The sequence below is a fragment of the Oncorhynchus masou genome, chromosome 19 (assembly GCF_036934945.1).
Source record: "Oncorhynchus masou masou isolate Uvic2021 chromosome 19, UVic_Omas_1.1, whole genome shotgun sequence".
NCBI classification, from domain to species: Eukaryota; Metazoa; Chordata; class Actinopteri; order Salmoniformes; family Salmonidae; genus Oncorhynchus; species Oncorhynchus masou.
The window spans coordinates 40241575-40258832 of record NC_088230.1 but is presented as its reverse complement, the minus strand read 5'-3'; the positions used below and the strand labels follow the sequence as shown (position 1 = coordinate 40258832).

At 42.2% G+C, this 17258-nt stretch overlaps 1 protein-coding gene across 1 annotated transcript in view; it reads right to left on the bottom strand.

Annotated features, from left to right (window-relative positions):
• Positions 1 to 17258, bottom strand: part of LOC135506268 (ras-related protein Rab-10) — a 35057-nt gene that overhangs the window by 1145 nt on the left and 16654 nt on the right. Inside the window, exons 3-4 of the mRNA XM_064925808.1 lie at positions 5817 to 5955; positions 5263 to 5352 (exon numbers count right to left, since the gene is read on the bottom strand). Coding sequence (XP_064781880.1) covers positions 5263 to 5352; positions 5817 to 5955 — 229 coding nt within the window. The remainder of the gene's footprint in view (positions 1 to 5262; positions 5353 to 5816; positions 5956 to 17258) is intronic.

Here is a 17258-nt window from a genome sequence, read left to right as displayed (position 1 = left end):
GGTGAGAGAGGGGCGAGAGAGAGATAGGAGGGCGAGAGATGAAATGAAAATATTAGAGGGTTGGTCCCAAAATAAGGCAAGTCTCCTGTGAGACAGGAATCAGGTTTCCTTACAACCTTTAACTGTGTGTGTGTGTTCTTGTGTTGCACAAGCTCAAGCTAGTGTAATCCACGCTGTATGTATGCATGTGTATACACCGTACCGGTCAAAAGTTGACACCTACTCATTCCAGGGTTTTACATTGTAGAATAATAGTGAAGACATCAAAACTATGAAATAACATTTGGAATCATGTAGTAACCAAACAAACTTGAGGTCGTCACCTGGAATGTATTTCAAATAACTGGTGTGACTTGTTAAAAGTTATTTTGTGGAATATATTTCCTTCTTAATGTGTTTTTCCAGTTGTGTTGTGTCAAGGGAGGTGGGGTATACAGAAGATAGCCCTATTTGGTCAAAGACCAACTCCATAGTATGCTTATTTGAGCTGTTCTTGCCAAAGAGAAATGACAGTCCATCATTACTTTAATAAGACATGAAGGTCAGTCAATCTGGAAAATTTCAAGAACTTTGAAAGATTCTTCGAATGCAGTTGGCAAAACCAAGCGCTATGCTTAAACTGGCTCTCGTGAGGATTGTCACAGGGAAGGAAGACCCAAGGTTACCTCTGTTGCAGAGGATAAGTTCATTAGAGTTACCAGCCTCAGAAATTGCAGCCCAAATAAATGCATAAGAGTTCAGGTAACAGACATCTCAACATCAACTGTTCAGAGGAGACTGTGTGAATCAGGCCTTCATGGTCAAATTGCTGCAAAGAAACCACAACTAAAGGACACCAATGAGACTTGATTGGGCCAAGAAACACGAGCAGATCAGTGGAAATCTGTCTTTTGGTCTGATGAGTCCAAATCTGAGATTTTTGGTTTGTGAGACGCAGAGTAGGTGAACGGATATTACATCATACATGTAACATGAGCTAGCTAGCCAGCCAGCTAACATTAAATAGCTAGCTAACAGTACACTAACTTGAAATGAAAACTACTTTGATAAAATATTGAAATGCGTAATATCTGAAAATGTAGCTAGCTAGACTCTTACCCATATTAATGGATGCTTCTCCCTCTCTGTCACGGTTGACTGAGATTGAATATGTAATCCGGACAGGTGTTTTATACCACAGCCTTCTGTGTGATCTTTTTTCAACTCGGTCTGCATATTTGCAAATCAAATGCCAGAATTTTCTCCATCTCCTTAGTTATCATACTCAAATTCCACTGATCTCAAAACCCGTTCTCCACTTTCTGGAGGACCAACACCTTTTCAATTCTACTACGTGATGTCTTTCAAACAGCTGCGTTAAAAAGGATTACCTACAGATACTGAGCAGCTCATATTATAGACAGAAGGCAGCTACCTAGCAGACCAATCAGAACTCATCTATCGGCATGTCCAGCCCACTCATTATCTCAGCCAATCATGGCTAGCGGGAAGGTTCCTGACTTTTTCTGTGGCTAAACCAACTAGGTTCAAGTTAACGTTAACGTTCAAATGTCTCTCTTGTGAAGTAGTGACGCACGACATACGCCTGGTTTCCTGAAACCAGTCATATTCACGCCATCACTGTTAAATCAATGACGCTTAAACGTATAGATGAACGTCATATTAGATTAGTGTCTCCCCTTCCCATTGGTCTATTATATGGACTACATAATAGTGTGTCCCCTTGTCATTGGTTTATTATATGGACCACATCATATTAGTGTCTCCCCTTCTCATTGGTCTATTATATGGACAACATCATATTAGCGTCTCCCCTTCTCATTGGTCTATTATATGGACTACATCATAGTGTCTCCCCTTCTTATTGGTCTATTATGTGGACAACATAAACAAGATGACTATGAATAGTAGTCTAGTGTGCAAATGTGATGCCTGGAATGCTTTATTATAAATGTGCATTATTTTGAAAATTTGCTTCCCCTAACTTGAAACTCACTGCCTATACATAGGCTAGTGATGTAGCTGTTCATTACTCGTATTGTTGACTGAAGGTAAATTTTTTAACGTTTGCTGCTCAGACCACAACCAAGGAACATCAAAAGTCGTGCTATAAATTCACAGACAACACAAAGATTCCTTGATATCCTTCTAGACTCCCTCTGTCGACCCAAGGACGACAGAGGACAAAAATCAGTTAACCACCTAACTGAGGAACTCAATTTAACCTTGCGCAATACCCTAGATGCAGTTGCACCCCTAAAAACATTTCTCATAAGAAACTAGCTCCCTGGTACACAGAAAATACCCGAGTTCTGAAGCAAGCTTCCAGAAAATTGGAACGGAAATGGCGCCACACCAAACTGGAAGTCTTCCGACTAGCTTGGAAAGACAGTACCGTGCAGTACCGAAGAGCCCTTACTGCTGCTCGATAATCCTATTTTTCCAACTTAATTGAGGAAAATAAGAACAATCCGAGATTCCATTTTGATACTGTCGCAAAGCTAACTAAAAAGCAGCATTCCCCAAGAGAGGATGGCTTTCACTTCAGCAGTGATAAATTCATGGACTTCTTTGAGGAAAAGATCACAATTATTAGAAAACAAATTACAGACTCCTCTTTAAATCTGTGTATTCCTTCAAAGCTTGGTTGTCCTGAATCTGCACAACTCTGCCAGGACCGAGGATCAAGAGAGACGCTCAAGTGTTTTAGTACTATATCTCTTGACACAATGATGAAAATAATCCTTCAAGCTACATACTGGATCCTATTCCAACCAAACTACTGAAAGAGCTGCTTCCTGTGCTTGGTCTCTCTATCCACCGGATGTGTACCAAACTCACTAAAAGTGGCAGAAATAAAGTCTCTCGAAAAAGCCGACCCAGAAAAATCCTTGACCCCCCCCCCAAAAAAAATAAAAAAAATAAAAATAAATAAATCTCCCTATATCGAAACTTCCATTCCTCTCAAATTTTTTAGAAAAGGCTGTTGCGCAGCAACTCACTGCCTTCCTGAAGACAAACAATGTATACGAAACGCTTCAGTCTGGTTTTAGACCCCATCATAGCACTGAGACTGCACTTGTGAAGGTGGTAAATGACCTTTTAATGGTATCGGACCGAGGCTCTGCATCTGTCCTTGTGCTCCTAGACCTTAGTGCTGCTTTTGATACTATCGATCACCACTTTCTTTTGGAGAGATTGGAAACCCAAATTGGTCTACACGGACAAGTTCTGGCCTGGTTTAGATCTTATCTGTCGGAAAGATATCAGTTTGTCTCTGTGAATGGTTTGTCCTCTGACAAATCAACTGTAAATTTCAGTGTTCCTCAAGGTTCCATATTAGGACCACTATTGTTTTCACTATATATATATATATATATTTTACCTCTTGGGGATGTCATTCGAAAACATAATGTTAACTTTCACTGTTATGCGGATGACACACAAGCTGTACATTTCAATGAAACATTGTGAAGCCCCAAAATTGCCCTCACTAGAAGCATGTGTTTCAGACATGAGGAAGTGGATGGCTGCAAACTTTCTACTTTTAAACTCTGACAAAACAGAGATGCTTGTTCTAGGTCCCAAGAAACAAAGAGATCTTCTGTTGAATCTGACAATCAATCTTAATGGTTGTACAGTTGTCTCAAATAAAAAACTGTGAAGGACCTTGGCATTACTCTGGACCCCGATCTCTCTTTTGAAGAATATATCAAGACTGTTTCAAGGACAGCTTTTTACCATCTACGAAACATTGCAAAAATCAGAAACTTTGTCGAAAATGATGCAGAAAAATAAATCCATGCTTTTGTCACTTCTAGGTCAGACTACTGCAATGCTCTACTTTCCGGCTACCCGGACAAAGCACTAAATAAACTTCAGTTAGTGCTAAATACGGCTGCTAGAATCCTGACTAGAACCAAAATATTTGATCATATTAATCCAGTGCTAGCCTCCCTACACTGGCTTCCTGTCAAGGCAAGGGCTGATTAAGGTTTTACTGCTAACCTAAAGCATTACATGGGCTTGCTCCTACACATCTCTGATTTGGTCCTGCCGTACATACCTACACGTACGCTACGTTCACAAGATACAGGCGTCCTAATTGTCCCTAGAATTTCTAAGCAAACAGCTGGAGGCAGGGCTTTCTCCTATAGAGCTCCATTTTTATGGAATGGTCTGCCTACACATGTGAGAGACGCAAACTCGGTCTCAACCTTTAAGTCTTTACTTTGAGTGTAGTCTGGCCCAGGAGTGTGAAGGTGAACGGAAAGTCTCTGGAGCAACGAACCGCCGTTGTTGTCCTTGCCTGACCGGTTCCCCTCTTTCCACTGGGATTCTCTGCCTCTAACCCTATTACAGGGGCCTAGGAGGGGTGCGTCACTTGAGTGGGTTGAGTCACTGATGTGATCTTCCTGTCTGGGTTGGCACCCCCCCTTGGGTTGTGCCGTGGCGGAGATCTTTGTGGGCTATACTCGGCCTTGTCTCAGGATGGTAAGTTGGTGGTTGAAGATATCCCTCTAGTGGTGTGGGGGCTGTGCTTTGGAAAAGTGGGTGGGGTTATATACTTCTTGTTTGGCCCTCTCCGGGGGTGTCCTCAGATGGGGCCACAGTGTTTCCTGACCCCTCCTGTCTCAGCCTCCAGTATTTATGCTGCAGTAGTTTATGTATCGGGGGGGCTCGGGTCAGTTTGTTATACCTGGAGTACTTCTCCTGTCGTATCCCGTGTGAATTTAAGTTTGCTCTCTCAAATTCTCTCTCTCGGAGGACCTGAGCCCTAGGACCATGCCTTAGGACTACCTGACATGATGACTCCTTGCTGCTGCTCCAGTTTCAACTGTTCTGCCTGTGATTATTATTATTTGGCCAAGCTGGTCATTTATGAGCATTTGAACATCTTGGCCATGTTCTGTTATAACCTCCACCCGGCACAGCCAGAAGAGGACTGGCCACCACACATAGCCTGGTTCCTCTCTAGGTTTCTTCCAAGGTTTTGGCCTTTCTAGGGAGTTTTTCCTAGCCACCGTGCATCTACACCTGCATTGCTTGCTGTTTGGGGTTTTTGGCTGGGTTTCTGTACAGCACGTTGAGATATCAGCTGATGTACGAAGGGCTATATAAAAAAAATTGATTTGAAATGTGGACCGTTATTCTAATATCTTCAAAGTGCCCAGTAGGGACAAATGTCAGAAAAATGTAGATGCTGCCGGTCTATATTTCCATTTTCTTAACGGAAACCCTGCTGTGTGGGTTGCGTCTCACCTGCTCTCCCTTGGCTTTTGGTACCACCCGCTTGTCCTCCATGTCACACTTGTTGCCTAGCAGCATTCTCTCCACGTCCTCATTGGCATGCTGAAAAACATATTACAGACTAACTCGAACCCTTACCGTGAAATGCTTACTTACAGGCCCTTAATCAACAATGCAGTTAAGAAAAGATGTACTAAATAAATATAAATTTATATAAATATAATTTAACTTTAGCCCTTCTCTGAAGGCTTAGAAGGCCCATTGTTCCCCACTGTGTTTGGGTTAGTAATAATTTGTAGAGTGGCTCTGTTTTCCCTCAGTGTGTAGGTTCTCATTAATCAATGTCTATATAGAATCCATATGTTCTGAAATATGAACAAAAAAATACTGGCCATTTTTAACTCTTATTATGGTGGTGATTTGACAAAATTACAATAATGGTCTTGAATTGGACTGGCATTTCCCCCTCCCGGTCTGGGTCGTGACTGTCGCCATTTTCTCCAGTCTCTCTTTAGGTGGTCTCAAACATTGGTGTGTATAATGTCCATGTGTGTATGTATGTGTACCTCGTCGATGTTGCGGAGCCACTTGCTGATGTTCTCGAAGCTCTTGGCGTTGGTGATGTCATAGACCAGCATGATGCCCATGGCGCCTCGGTAGTAGGACGTGGTGATGGTGTGGAACCGCTCCTGACCAGCGGTGTCCCTGTTAAACACATTATATATAAACCTCTCCTGACCAGCTGTGTCTCTGTTAACTTCTTATGGCTGGGGGGCAGTATTGAGTAGCTTGGATGAATAAGTTGCCCAAAGTAAAACAGCCTGCTCCTCAGTCTCAGTTGCTAATATATGCATATTATTAGTAGTATTGGATAGAAAACACTTAAGTTTCTAAAACTGTTTGAATGATGTCTGTGTATAACAGAACTCATATGGCAGAAATCCTGAGGAGAAAGCAAGGCAGGAAGTGAGAAATCTGAGCTTTGTATGTATTCGCCACAGTTCCCAATGAAATCCCCTTGAGATATTAATGTTGCTCTGCCTAGTGGTTCCACAAGATGTCAACCATCTATAGAAATTTGAATGAGACTTCTACTTTGTTTTGGGACTGAATAAGAACAGAATGAACAGGTGTCTGGCTGTCAGCCATTTTCTGACCACATGCATTCCTCATGGTATCCACTTGCATTCCATTGATCATGAAGACAAAGGAATACTCCGGTTGGAACTTTATTGAAGCTATATGTTAAAAATATCCAAATCATTGATTCTGTACTTAGTTTGAAATGTTTCTTCAATCTGTAATATAACTTTTTGAAGTTTTTGTCCGACATAACGCTGACCAGAATGAGCGTTTGGATATGTATACCAAACGCGCTAACAAAAGCAGGTATTTGGACATAATTAACAGACATTATCGAACAAAACAAACATTTATTGTGGACCTGGGACTCCTGGAGTGCAGATCCAAGGTAAGGGAATATTTATCATGTCATTTCTTGTTTATGTTGACGCCATCATTGCGGCTATTATGACTTTTACCTCTGAGCGCCGTCTCAGATTATTGCATGGTTTGCTTATTCCGGAACGTTTAAAAATATATATTTATAAAAAAATTACACAGCGCTTGCATTAAGGAGAGGTATATCTATAATTCCATGTGTATAACTTGTATTACCATCCACATTTATGATGAGTATTCGTTGAATTGATGTGGCTATGCAAAATCACTGGATGTTTTTGGAACTAGTGAATGTAATTTTTTTTTTTTTTTTACTTTACCTTTATTTTACCAGGCAAGTCAGTTAAGAACAAATTCTTAATTTCAATAACGGCCTAGGAACAGTGGGTTAACTGCCTGTTCAGGGGCAGAACGACAGATTTGTACCTTGTCGGCTCGGGGGTTTGAACTTGCAACCTTCCGGTTACTAGTCCAACGCTCTAACCACTAGGCTACCCTGCCGTAAACTAATTTTGAGGTTTACGCACCAATTTCGACGCAGGACACCGGGCGGACACCTGGTAAATGTGGTCTCTTATGGTCAATCTTCCAATGATATGCCTACAAATTCGTCACAATGCTGCAGACACCTTGGGGAAACGGCAGAAATTGTAGGCTCGTTCAGGGTGCATTCACAGCCATATAAGGAGACATTGGAAAACAGCGCTTCAAAAATTTAGCTCATTTCCTGTTTGAAGTTTCATCTTGGTTTCGCCTGTAGCATCAGTTCTGTGGCACTCACAGATAATATCTTTGCAGTTTTGGAAACGTCAGTGTTTTCTTTCCAAAGCTGTCAATTATATGCATAGTCCAGCATCTTCTTGTGACAAAATATCTTGTTTAAAACGGGAACGTTTTTTTATCCAAAAATGAAATACTGCCCCTAGAGTTCCATGAGGTTAAAGGCACAGTCAGCTTAGTGTCTAAACGTCTAAACCACTGGAATTGTAATAGTGAATTATAAGTGAAATAATCTGTCTGTAAACAATTGTTGGAAAAATTACTTGTGTCATACACAAAGAAGATGTCCTAACCGATTTGCCAAAACTATAGTGTGTTAACAAGAAATTTGTGGAGTGGTTAAAAAAAACAAGTTGTATTGACTCCAGCCTAAATGCATTTAAACTTCCGACTTCAAACTGTATATATTATATACAGTCGTGGACAAAAGTTGAGAATGACACAAATGAATTTCCACAATGTTTGCTACTTCAGTGTCTTTAGATAATTTTGTCAGATGTTACTATGGAATACTGAAGTACAAGAAGAAAGAATTTCATAAGTGTCAAAGGCTTTTATTGACAATTACATAAAGTTGACAGAGTCAATATTTGCAGTGTTGACCCTTCTTTTTTAAGACCTCTGCAATCCGCCCTGGCATGCTGTCAATCAACTTCTGGGCCACATCCTGACTGATGGCAGCCCATTCTTGCATAATCAATGCTTGGAGTTTGCTCCTACCTATCTCTCTGATTTGGTCCTGCCGTACATACCTACACGTACGCTACGGTCACAAGACACAGGCCTCCTAATTGTCCCTAGAATTTCTAAGCAAACAGCTGGAGGCAGGGCTTTCTCCTATAGAGCTCCATTTTTATGGAACGGTCTGCCTACCCATGTCAGAGACGCAAACTCGGTCTCAACCTTTAAGTCTTTACTGAAGACTCATCTCTTCAGTGGGTCATATGATTGAGTGTAGTCTGGCCCAGGAGTGGGAAGGTGAACGGAAAGGCTCTGGAGCAACGAACCACCCTTGCTGTCTCTGCCTGGCCGGTTCCCCTCTTTCCACTGGGATTCTCTGCCTCTAACCCTATTACAGGGGCTGAGTCACTGGCTTGCTGGGGCTCTCTCATGCCGTCCCTGGAGGGGGTGCGTCACCTGAGTGGGTTGATTCACTGATGTGGTCATCCTGTCTGGGTTGGCGCCCCCCTTGGGTTGTGCCGTGGCGGAGATCTTTGCGGGCTATACTCAGCTTTGTCTCAGGATGGTAAGTTGGTGGTTGAAGATATCCCTCCAGTGGTGTGGGGGCTGTGCTTTGGCAAAGTGGGTGGGGTTATATCCTTCCTGTTTGGCCCTGTCCGAAGGTGTCCTCGGGTGGGGCCACAGTGTCTCCTGACCCCTCCTGTCTCAGCCTCCAGTATTTATGCTGCAGTAGTTTATGTGTCGGGGGGCTGGGGTCAGTTTGTTATATCTGGAGTACTTCTCCTGTCCAATTCGGTGTCCTGTGTGAATCTAAGTGTGCGTTCTCTAATTCTCTCCTTCTCTCTCTCGGAGGACCTGAGCCCTAGGACCATGCCCCAGGACTACCTGACATGATGACTCCTTGCTGTCCCCAGTCCACCTGGCCGTGCTGCTGCTCCAGTTTCAACTGACCTGAGCCCTAGGACCATGCCCCAGGACTACTTGACATGATGACTCCTTGCTGTCCCCAGTCCACCTGGCCGTGCTGCTGCTCCAGTTTCAACTGTTCTGCCTTATTATTATTCGACCATGCTGGTCATTTATGAACATTTGAACATCTTGGCCATGTTCTGTTATAATCTCTACCCGGCACAGCCAGAAGAGGACTGGCCACCCCACATAGCCTGGTTCCTCTCTAGGTTTCTTCCTAGGTTTTGGCTTTTCTAGGGAGTTTTTCCTAGCCACCGTGCTTCTACACCTGCATTGCTTGCTGTTTGGGGTTTTAGGCTGGGTTTCTGTACAGCACTTTGAGATATCAGCTGATGTACGAAGGGCTATATAAATAAATTTGATTTGATTTGATTTGATTTGTCAGGATGTGTGTGTTGAGGATTGACCACAAGTTCTTAATGGGATTAAGGTCTGGGGAGTTTCCCCGCCATGGACACAAAATATTGATGTTTTTTCTCCCGAGCCACTTAGTTATCACTTTTGCCTTAAGGCAAGGTGCTCCATCATGCTGGAAAATACATTGTTCGTCACCAAACTGTTCCTGGATGGTTGGGAGAAGTTGCTCTCGGAGGATGTGTTGGTACCATTCCTTATTCATGGCTGTGTTCTTAGGCAAAATTGTGAGTGAGCCTACGCCCTTGGCTGAGAAGCAACCCCACACATGAATTGTCTCAGGATGCTTAACTGTTGACATGACACAGGACTGATGGTAGCGCTCACCTCGTCTTCTCCGGACAAGCTTTTTTCCGGATGCCCCAAACAATTGGAAAGGGGATTCAGAGAAAATGACTTTACCCCAGTCCTCAGCAGTCCAATCCCTGTACCTTTTGCAGAATATCAGTCTGTCCCTGATGTTTTGCCTGGAGAGAAGTGGCTTCTTTGCTGCCCTTCTTGACACCAGGCCATCCTCCAAAAGTCTTTGCCTCATTGTGCGTGTAGATGCACTCACACCTGCCTGCTGCCATTCCTGAGCAAGCTCTGTACTGGTTGTGCCCCGATCCCGCAGCTGAATCAACTTTAGGAGACGGTCCTGGCGCTAGCTGGACTTTCTTGGGCGCCCTGAAGCCTTCTTCACAACAATTGAACAGCTCTCCTTGAAGTTCTTGATGATCTGATAAATGGCTGATTTAGTTGCAATCTTACTGGCAGCAATATCCTTGCCTGTGAAGCCCTTTGTGCAAAGCAATGATGACGGCACGTGTTTCCTTGCAGGTAACCATGGTTGACAGAGGAAGAACAATGATTCCAAGCACCACTCTCCCTTTGAAGCTTCCAGTCTGTTACTAGAACTCAATCAGCATGACAGTGTGATCTCCAGCCTTGTCAACACTCACCCCTGTGTTAAGAGAATCACTGACATGTCAGCTGGTTCGTTTGTGGCAGGGCTAAAATGCAGTGGAAATGTTTGGGGGATTCAGTTAATTTGCAATGAATTCATCTGATCACTCTTCATAACATTCTGGAGTATATGCAAATTAACATCATACAAACTGAGGCAGCAGACTTTGAAAATTAATATTTGTGTCATTCAACTTTTGGCCACGACTGTGCAGTGTATTCAGAAAGTATCCTGACACCGTATTCTGAAATGGATTGAATACATTTTCCCCTCAATAAACTAAATGAAACCCGGTGAATTTTAAATCAATAAATTAATTTTAAAAAATGAACAGAAATAGCTTATTTACTTAACTCGAAATTGAGCTCAGTTGCATCCTGTTAACATTGGTCATCCTTAATGTTTTTCAACTTGATTGGAGTCCACATGTGGACTCGATTAGACATGATTTGCACACCTGTCAACATAAGGTCCCACAGTTGACAGTGCATATCAAAGCAAAAACCAAGCCATGAGGTTGAAAGAATTTTCCGTAAAGCTCAGAGACAGGATTGTGTAGAGGCACAGATCTGGGGAAGGGTAACAAAATATTTCTGCAGTATTGAAGGTCCAAGAACACAGTGGTCATCATTCTTAAATGGAACAAGTTTGGAACCACCAAGACTCTTCCTAGAGCTGACCGCCAGGCCAAACTGAACAATAGGGGGAGAAGGGCCTTGGTCAGGGAAGTGACCAAGAACCCGATGGTCACTCTGACAGAGCTCCAGAGTTCCTTTGTGGAGATGGGAGAACCTTCCAGAAGGACAACCATCTCTGCAGCAATCCACCAAGCAGGCCTTTATGGCAGTGTCCAGACAGAAGCCACTCAGTAAAAGGCACATGACAAGTCTCAATGTCCCTGAGAGCACAGACTTGAACCTGATCGAAAATCTCTGGAGACCTGAAAATAGCTGTGCAGCGACGCTCCACATCTAACCTGACAGAGCTTGAGAATATCTGCAGAGAAGAATGGGAGAAACTCCTCAAATACAGGTTTGCCAACCTTGTACAGTCATACTCAAGAAGACTCAAGGCTGAAATAGCTGCCAACGATGTTTCAACAAAGTACTGAGGAAAGGGTCTTAATACTTACGTAAATGTGATGTTTTTTATTTTCTAAGATATTTGTAAAAATATCTAAACAACCTGTTTTTGCTCTGTCATTATGGGGTATTGTGTGTAGATTGAGGGGGGGACGGGACAGTTTAATCCATTTTAGAATAAGGCTGTAAAGTAACAAAAGGAAAGGTCAGGGCGTATGCACTGTATATCTACAAAAGTAAGAGATTCTATTACCCGTTTGAGTGATCAATAGCCTACTGATTCTGTGAGCACCAAGCCTCATGCAACATGGCAGATAAAGCTATTTCACCGATGCGGCTGTTTTTAATATTTTCTTTGCTGTAATTAAGGTTTTGCCATTTAATTTCTTTAGAAATTAGAATTTATTCAGTGTTGTTTACACGGTTCCAAACAGAGAGAAAAATGATATCTAACCGCACCTGTTTGTCCCACACAATATGCAGTTCTCGCTCCTGTACCCTCCTTTCTATTCATCTCCTTGTTCGTATTATTATCACCATTATAACAATATGTAATGTCATTATCATTAGTAGGCTTTGTATAACACCCTTGTATAACCACCAAGAGCGTGTCCTGTTCAGTCTTGATACTGTTACTTAGGCCTATATTTCAATATATAGGCTACTGGATAATTCAAATATTTCATTCGTTCATGAGACAATGCAATCAAACATTTTTTTAAATAACAAAGGGAGCTTTGAATAATTATCCTAAAGAATAAATAATCTGCCATTCACAAACGCATGCAACTGTTTTTAGTCTGCTCCAATAAAGACTATATATATTTATTTTTAGAATTATTTAGTGTCGTTTACACCGTTCCACATGGTCAAAACAAATAATGTAATCTGACTGTTTGGCATAATAATACTCATGCAACTCTTGGTCCTCCTTTGTCTGGATCTCACAACTAAGTCAAATGTCTTCCACAGATCTCACTTCCCCTGTCCCCCCCTGAACAACCAGTCAACATTCCCTGTTCCCAGTTTATTTTTCACATCCTCCACATCCATTTTGCTGTCATGTGTTACTGTGTTCAGAGTTTGTTAGAACCAATTTATTGATACCGACACTCACACGTTTCACATAAAGAGAGCGAGAGTTGAGGGAATGTTTTTCCGAAAAAATGAGGGATTTCAGTAACAGAACTTTGCAGTCAGAAACAAGGAACTGAATGGCTGAAATGATGTTGCAGCTACACCATGGACAGCGTGGTGAACAATGCTCTGGTGCCTTCTCTGTAGTAGGGAGGAGAGAGGGACAACGTGCGCCAGTCACACAGGCACTGTGCTGTCATTGTTTTAAACACAGTGTGACCATCAGGCTCTTCATCCATTTGTGTCTTAATTATTTAATCAAACAGTGTGCTGAAAGCATCAGAAAAGCTCAGTGCCCTGTTGTTGATTTATTCAAACACAAAGGGTGTCTAAGTATGGAAAAATAAGTTGTAACATTTAGACCAATCGATTGGTCGAAAGAACAGGACGACTCTCGGGTGACAACATTTATTTAATTTGTAAAATATTTTTTTGGGGGGGGACAGTCCTGGTCGTCATGTTACAAAGCTTCCGTTGGCTGTGCAGTAGAACAGGGGCTAATGACTCGGTCTACAGACAACAGTATAGAGGTCGACCGATTAATAGGAATGGTCGATTAATTAGGGCCGATTTCAAGTTTTCATAACAATCGGAAAATCGATGTGGATGATTTTTTACACCTTTGTTTAACTAGGCAAGTCAGTTAAGAACGCATTCTTATTTTCAATGACTGCCTAGGAACAGTGGGTTAACTGCCTTGTTCGGGGGCAGAACGAAAGATTTTTAACTTGTCTGCTCGGGGATTCAATCTTGCAAACTTACGGTTAACTAGTCCAACGCTCGAACCACCTGCCTTACATTGCACTCCACGAGGAGCCTGCCCGTTATGCGAATGCAGTAAGAAGCCAAGGTAAGTTACTGGCTAGCATTAAACTTATCTTATAAAAAAAAAATCAAAATCTCTAGTTAACTTTTTATGGCTGGGGGGCAGTATTGAGTAGCTTTGATGAAAAGGTGCCCAGAGTAAACTGCCTGCTACTCAGGCCCAGAAGCGTTGGATAGAAAACACTCAAGTTTCAAAAACTGTTTGAATGATGTCTGTGAGTATAACATAACTCATGGCAGGCAAAAACCTGAAAAGAAATCCAACCAGGAGGTGGGAAATCTGAGGTTGGTAGGTTTAAGTCTTTGCCTATCCAATATACAGTGTAAAATTTGGTCCAATTGCACTTCCAAAGGCTTCCACTAGATTTCAACAGTCTTTAGAACCTTGTTTCAGGATTCTACTGTGAAGGGGGAGCGAATAAGAGCTGTTTGACTAAGGGGTCTGGCAGAATGCCATGAGCGAAGTCATGCGTGCGGCCGTGAGAGTGAGCTGCATTCCTTTTCATTTCTAAAGACAAAGGAAATGTCCGGTTGGAATATTATTGAAGATTACTGATAAAAACATCCTAAAGATTGATTCTATACATCGTTTGACATGTTTCTACGAACTGTAAAGGAACTTTGACTGTCTGCGTGCCTGCGCCTCGTGAATTTGGATTTGTGAACTAAACGTGACAACAAAAAGGGAGGTATTTGGACAAATGGACTTTATTGAACAAAACAAACAATTATTGTGGAACTGGGATTCCTGGGAGTGCATTCTGATGAAGATCAAAAGTAAGTGAATATTTATAATGCCGTTTCTGACTTCTGTTGACTCCACAACATGGTGGGTATCTGTATGGCTTGTTTTGGTGCCTGAGCACTGTACTCAAGATTATTGCATGGTGTGCTTTTTCCATAAAGCTTTTTTGAACTCTGACACAGAAGTTGCATTAAGGAGAAGTAGATCTTTAATTCCATCAACATTTATGATGAGTATTTCTGTAAATTGATGTGGCTCTCTGCAAAACATTACAGGACATAACACACCAATGTAAACAGATTTTTAGATATATCAACTTTATCGAACAAAACATACATGTAATGTGTAACATGAAGTCCTATGAGTGTAATCTGATGAGGATCAGTGATCAGGTTAGTGATAAATTCTCTTTCTGCTTTTTGTGACTCCTCTCTTTGGCTGGAAAATGGCTGTGTTTCTCTGTGACTTGGCTAACATAAATCGCATTATATGCTTTCGTCGTAAAGCCTTTTTGAAATCAGACACTGGTGGAATTAACAACAAGTTAATCTTTAAAATGCTGTAAAATACTTGTATGTTTGAGAAATTTTAATTATGAGATTTGTTTGAATTTGGCGCCCTGCACTTTCACTGGCTGTTGTCAAATAATTAACTTCTTAGGGCTGAAATTCCGTTAACTACACCTGGATGATATTACTTGTCTATCTAGTGTCCTGCGTTGCACATAATCGATGCGGAGCGAATTCGCAAGAAAGAACGTATACCTAACCATGAACATTAATGCCTTTCTTAATCTATACACAAGCATTTATTTTTAAACCTGCATATTTAGTTAATATTGCCTGCAACATGAATTTATTTTAACTAGGGAAATTGTGTCACTTCTCGTACAACAGTTTGGGCCGCCTGGCTCGTTGCGAACTGTGCGAAGACTATCTGTCTAAAAAGAAAAGCCAACTTCGCCAAACCGGGGATGATTTAACAAAAGCGCATTCGTTGCACGACTGTACCTAACCATAAACATCAATGCCTTAATAACTTCTTGAAACTCCCCATCCCGGATCCGGGTTTGTGACTAAAGCCTCAGGCTCATTAGCATAACGCAACGTTAACGATTTCTGAAAATCGCAAATAAAATGAAAATAATGCGTCTGCTCTCAAGCTTAGCCTTTTCTTAACAACACTGTCATCTCAGATTTTCAAAATATGCTTTTGAACCATAGAAATTGACTAATTTGTGTAAGAGTATGCAAAGCTAACATAGCATTTTGAGTAGCATTTAGCACGCAACATTTTCACAAAAACCAGATAACCAAATAAATAAAATAATTTACCTTTGAAGAGCTTCTGATGTTTTCAATGAGGAGACTCTCAGTTACATACCAAATGCGCAGTTTTTCCTGAAAGCGTCTGTGTGTAGGAGAAATCGTTCCGTTTTCTACATTGCGTCTGGCTACCGAAACGAACCGAAAATTCAGTCACCTACAACGTAAAACTTTTTCCGGATTAACTACATAATATCGACCGAAACATGGCAAACGTTGTTTGGAATCAATCCTCAAGGTGTTTTTTCACATATCTCTTCATTGATATGCAGTTCGTGGAAGCTTGCTTTCCTCTCTGTATCGCATGGAAAAATACTGGCAGGTGACTTTTGCGCACCAATTTCGGCGCAGGACACCGGGCGGACACCTGGTAAATGTGGTCTCTTATGGTCAATCTTCCAATGATCTGCCTACAAATACGTCACAATGCTGCAGACACCTTGGGGAAACGACAGAAAGGGTTGACTCATTCCTCTCGCATTCACAGCCATATAAGGAGACAATGGAAAACAGAGCCTCAAAAATCCTTGTCATTTCCTGGATGCCATCTCATCTTGGTTTTGCCTGAAGCTCACGTTCTAGGGCACGCACAGAGAATATCTTGGTATTTCTGGACACGTCAGAGTGTTTTCTTTCGAAAGCTATCAATTATATGCATAGTCGAGCATCTTTTTGTGACAAAATATCTTGTTTAAAACGGGAACGTTTTTCATCCAAAAATGAAATAGCGCCCCCATAGATGTAAGAGGTTAAAATCAATACACAGAAGTATATACACTGCTCAAAAAAATAAAGGGAACACTTAAACAACACAACGTAACTCCAAGTCAATCACACTTCTGTGAAATCAAACTGTCCACTTTGGAAGCAACACTGATTGACAATACATTTCACATGCTGTTGAGCAAATGGAATAGACAACAGGTGGAAATCATAGGCATTTAGCAAGACCAAAAAAGGAGTGGTTCTGCAGGTGGTGACTAGACCACTTATCAGTTCCTATGCTTCCTGGCTGATGTTTTGGTCACTTTTGAATGCTGGCAGTGCTTTCACTCTAGTGGTAGCATGAGATGGAGTCTACAACCCACACAAGTGGCTCAGGTAGTGCAGCTCATCCAGGATGGCACATCAATGTGAGCTGTGGCAAGAAGGTTTGCTTTGTCCGTCAGCGTAGTGTCCAGAGCATGGAGGCGCTACCAGGAGACAGGCCAGTACATCAGGAGATGTGGAGGAGGCCGTAGGAGGGCAACAACCCAGCAGCAGGACCGCTACCTCCGCCTTTGTGCAAGGAGGAGCACTGCCAGAGCCCTGCAAAATGACCTCCAGCAGGCCACAAATGTGCATGTGTCTGCTCAAACGGTCAGAAACAGACTCCACGAGGGTGGTATGAGGACCCGACGTCCACAGGTGGGGGTTGTGCTTACAGCCCAACACCGTGCAGGACGTTTGGCATTTGCCAGAGAACACCAAGATTGTCAAATTCGCCACTGGCACCCTGTGCTCTTCACAGATGAAAGCAGGTTCACACTGAGCACATGTGACAGACGTGACAGAACCTGGAGACGCCGTGGAGAACATTCTGCTGCCTGCAACATCCTCCGGCATGACCGGTTTGGCGGTGGGTCAGTCATGGTGTGGGTTGG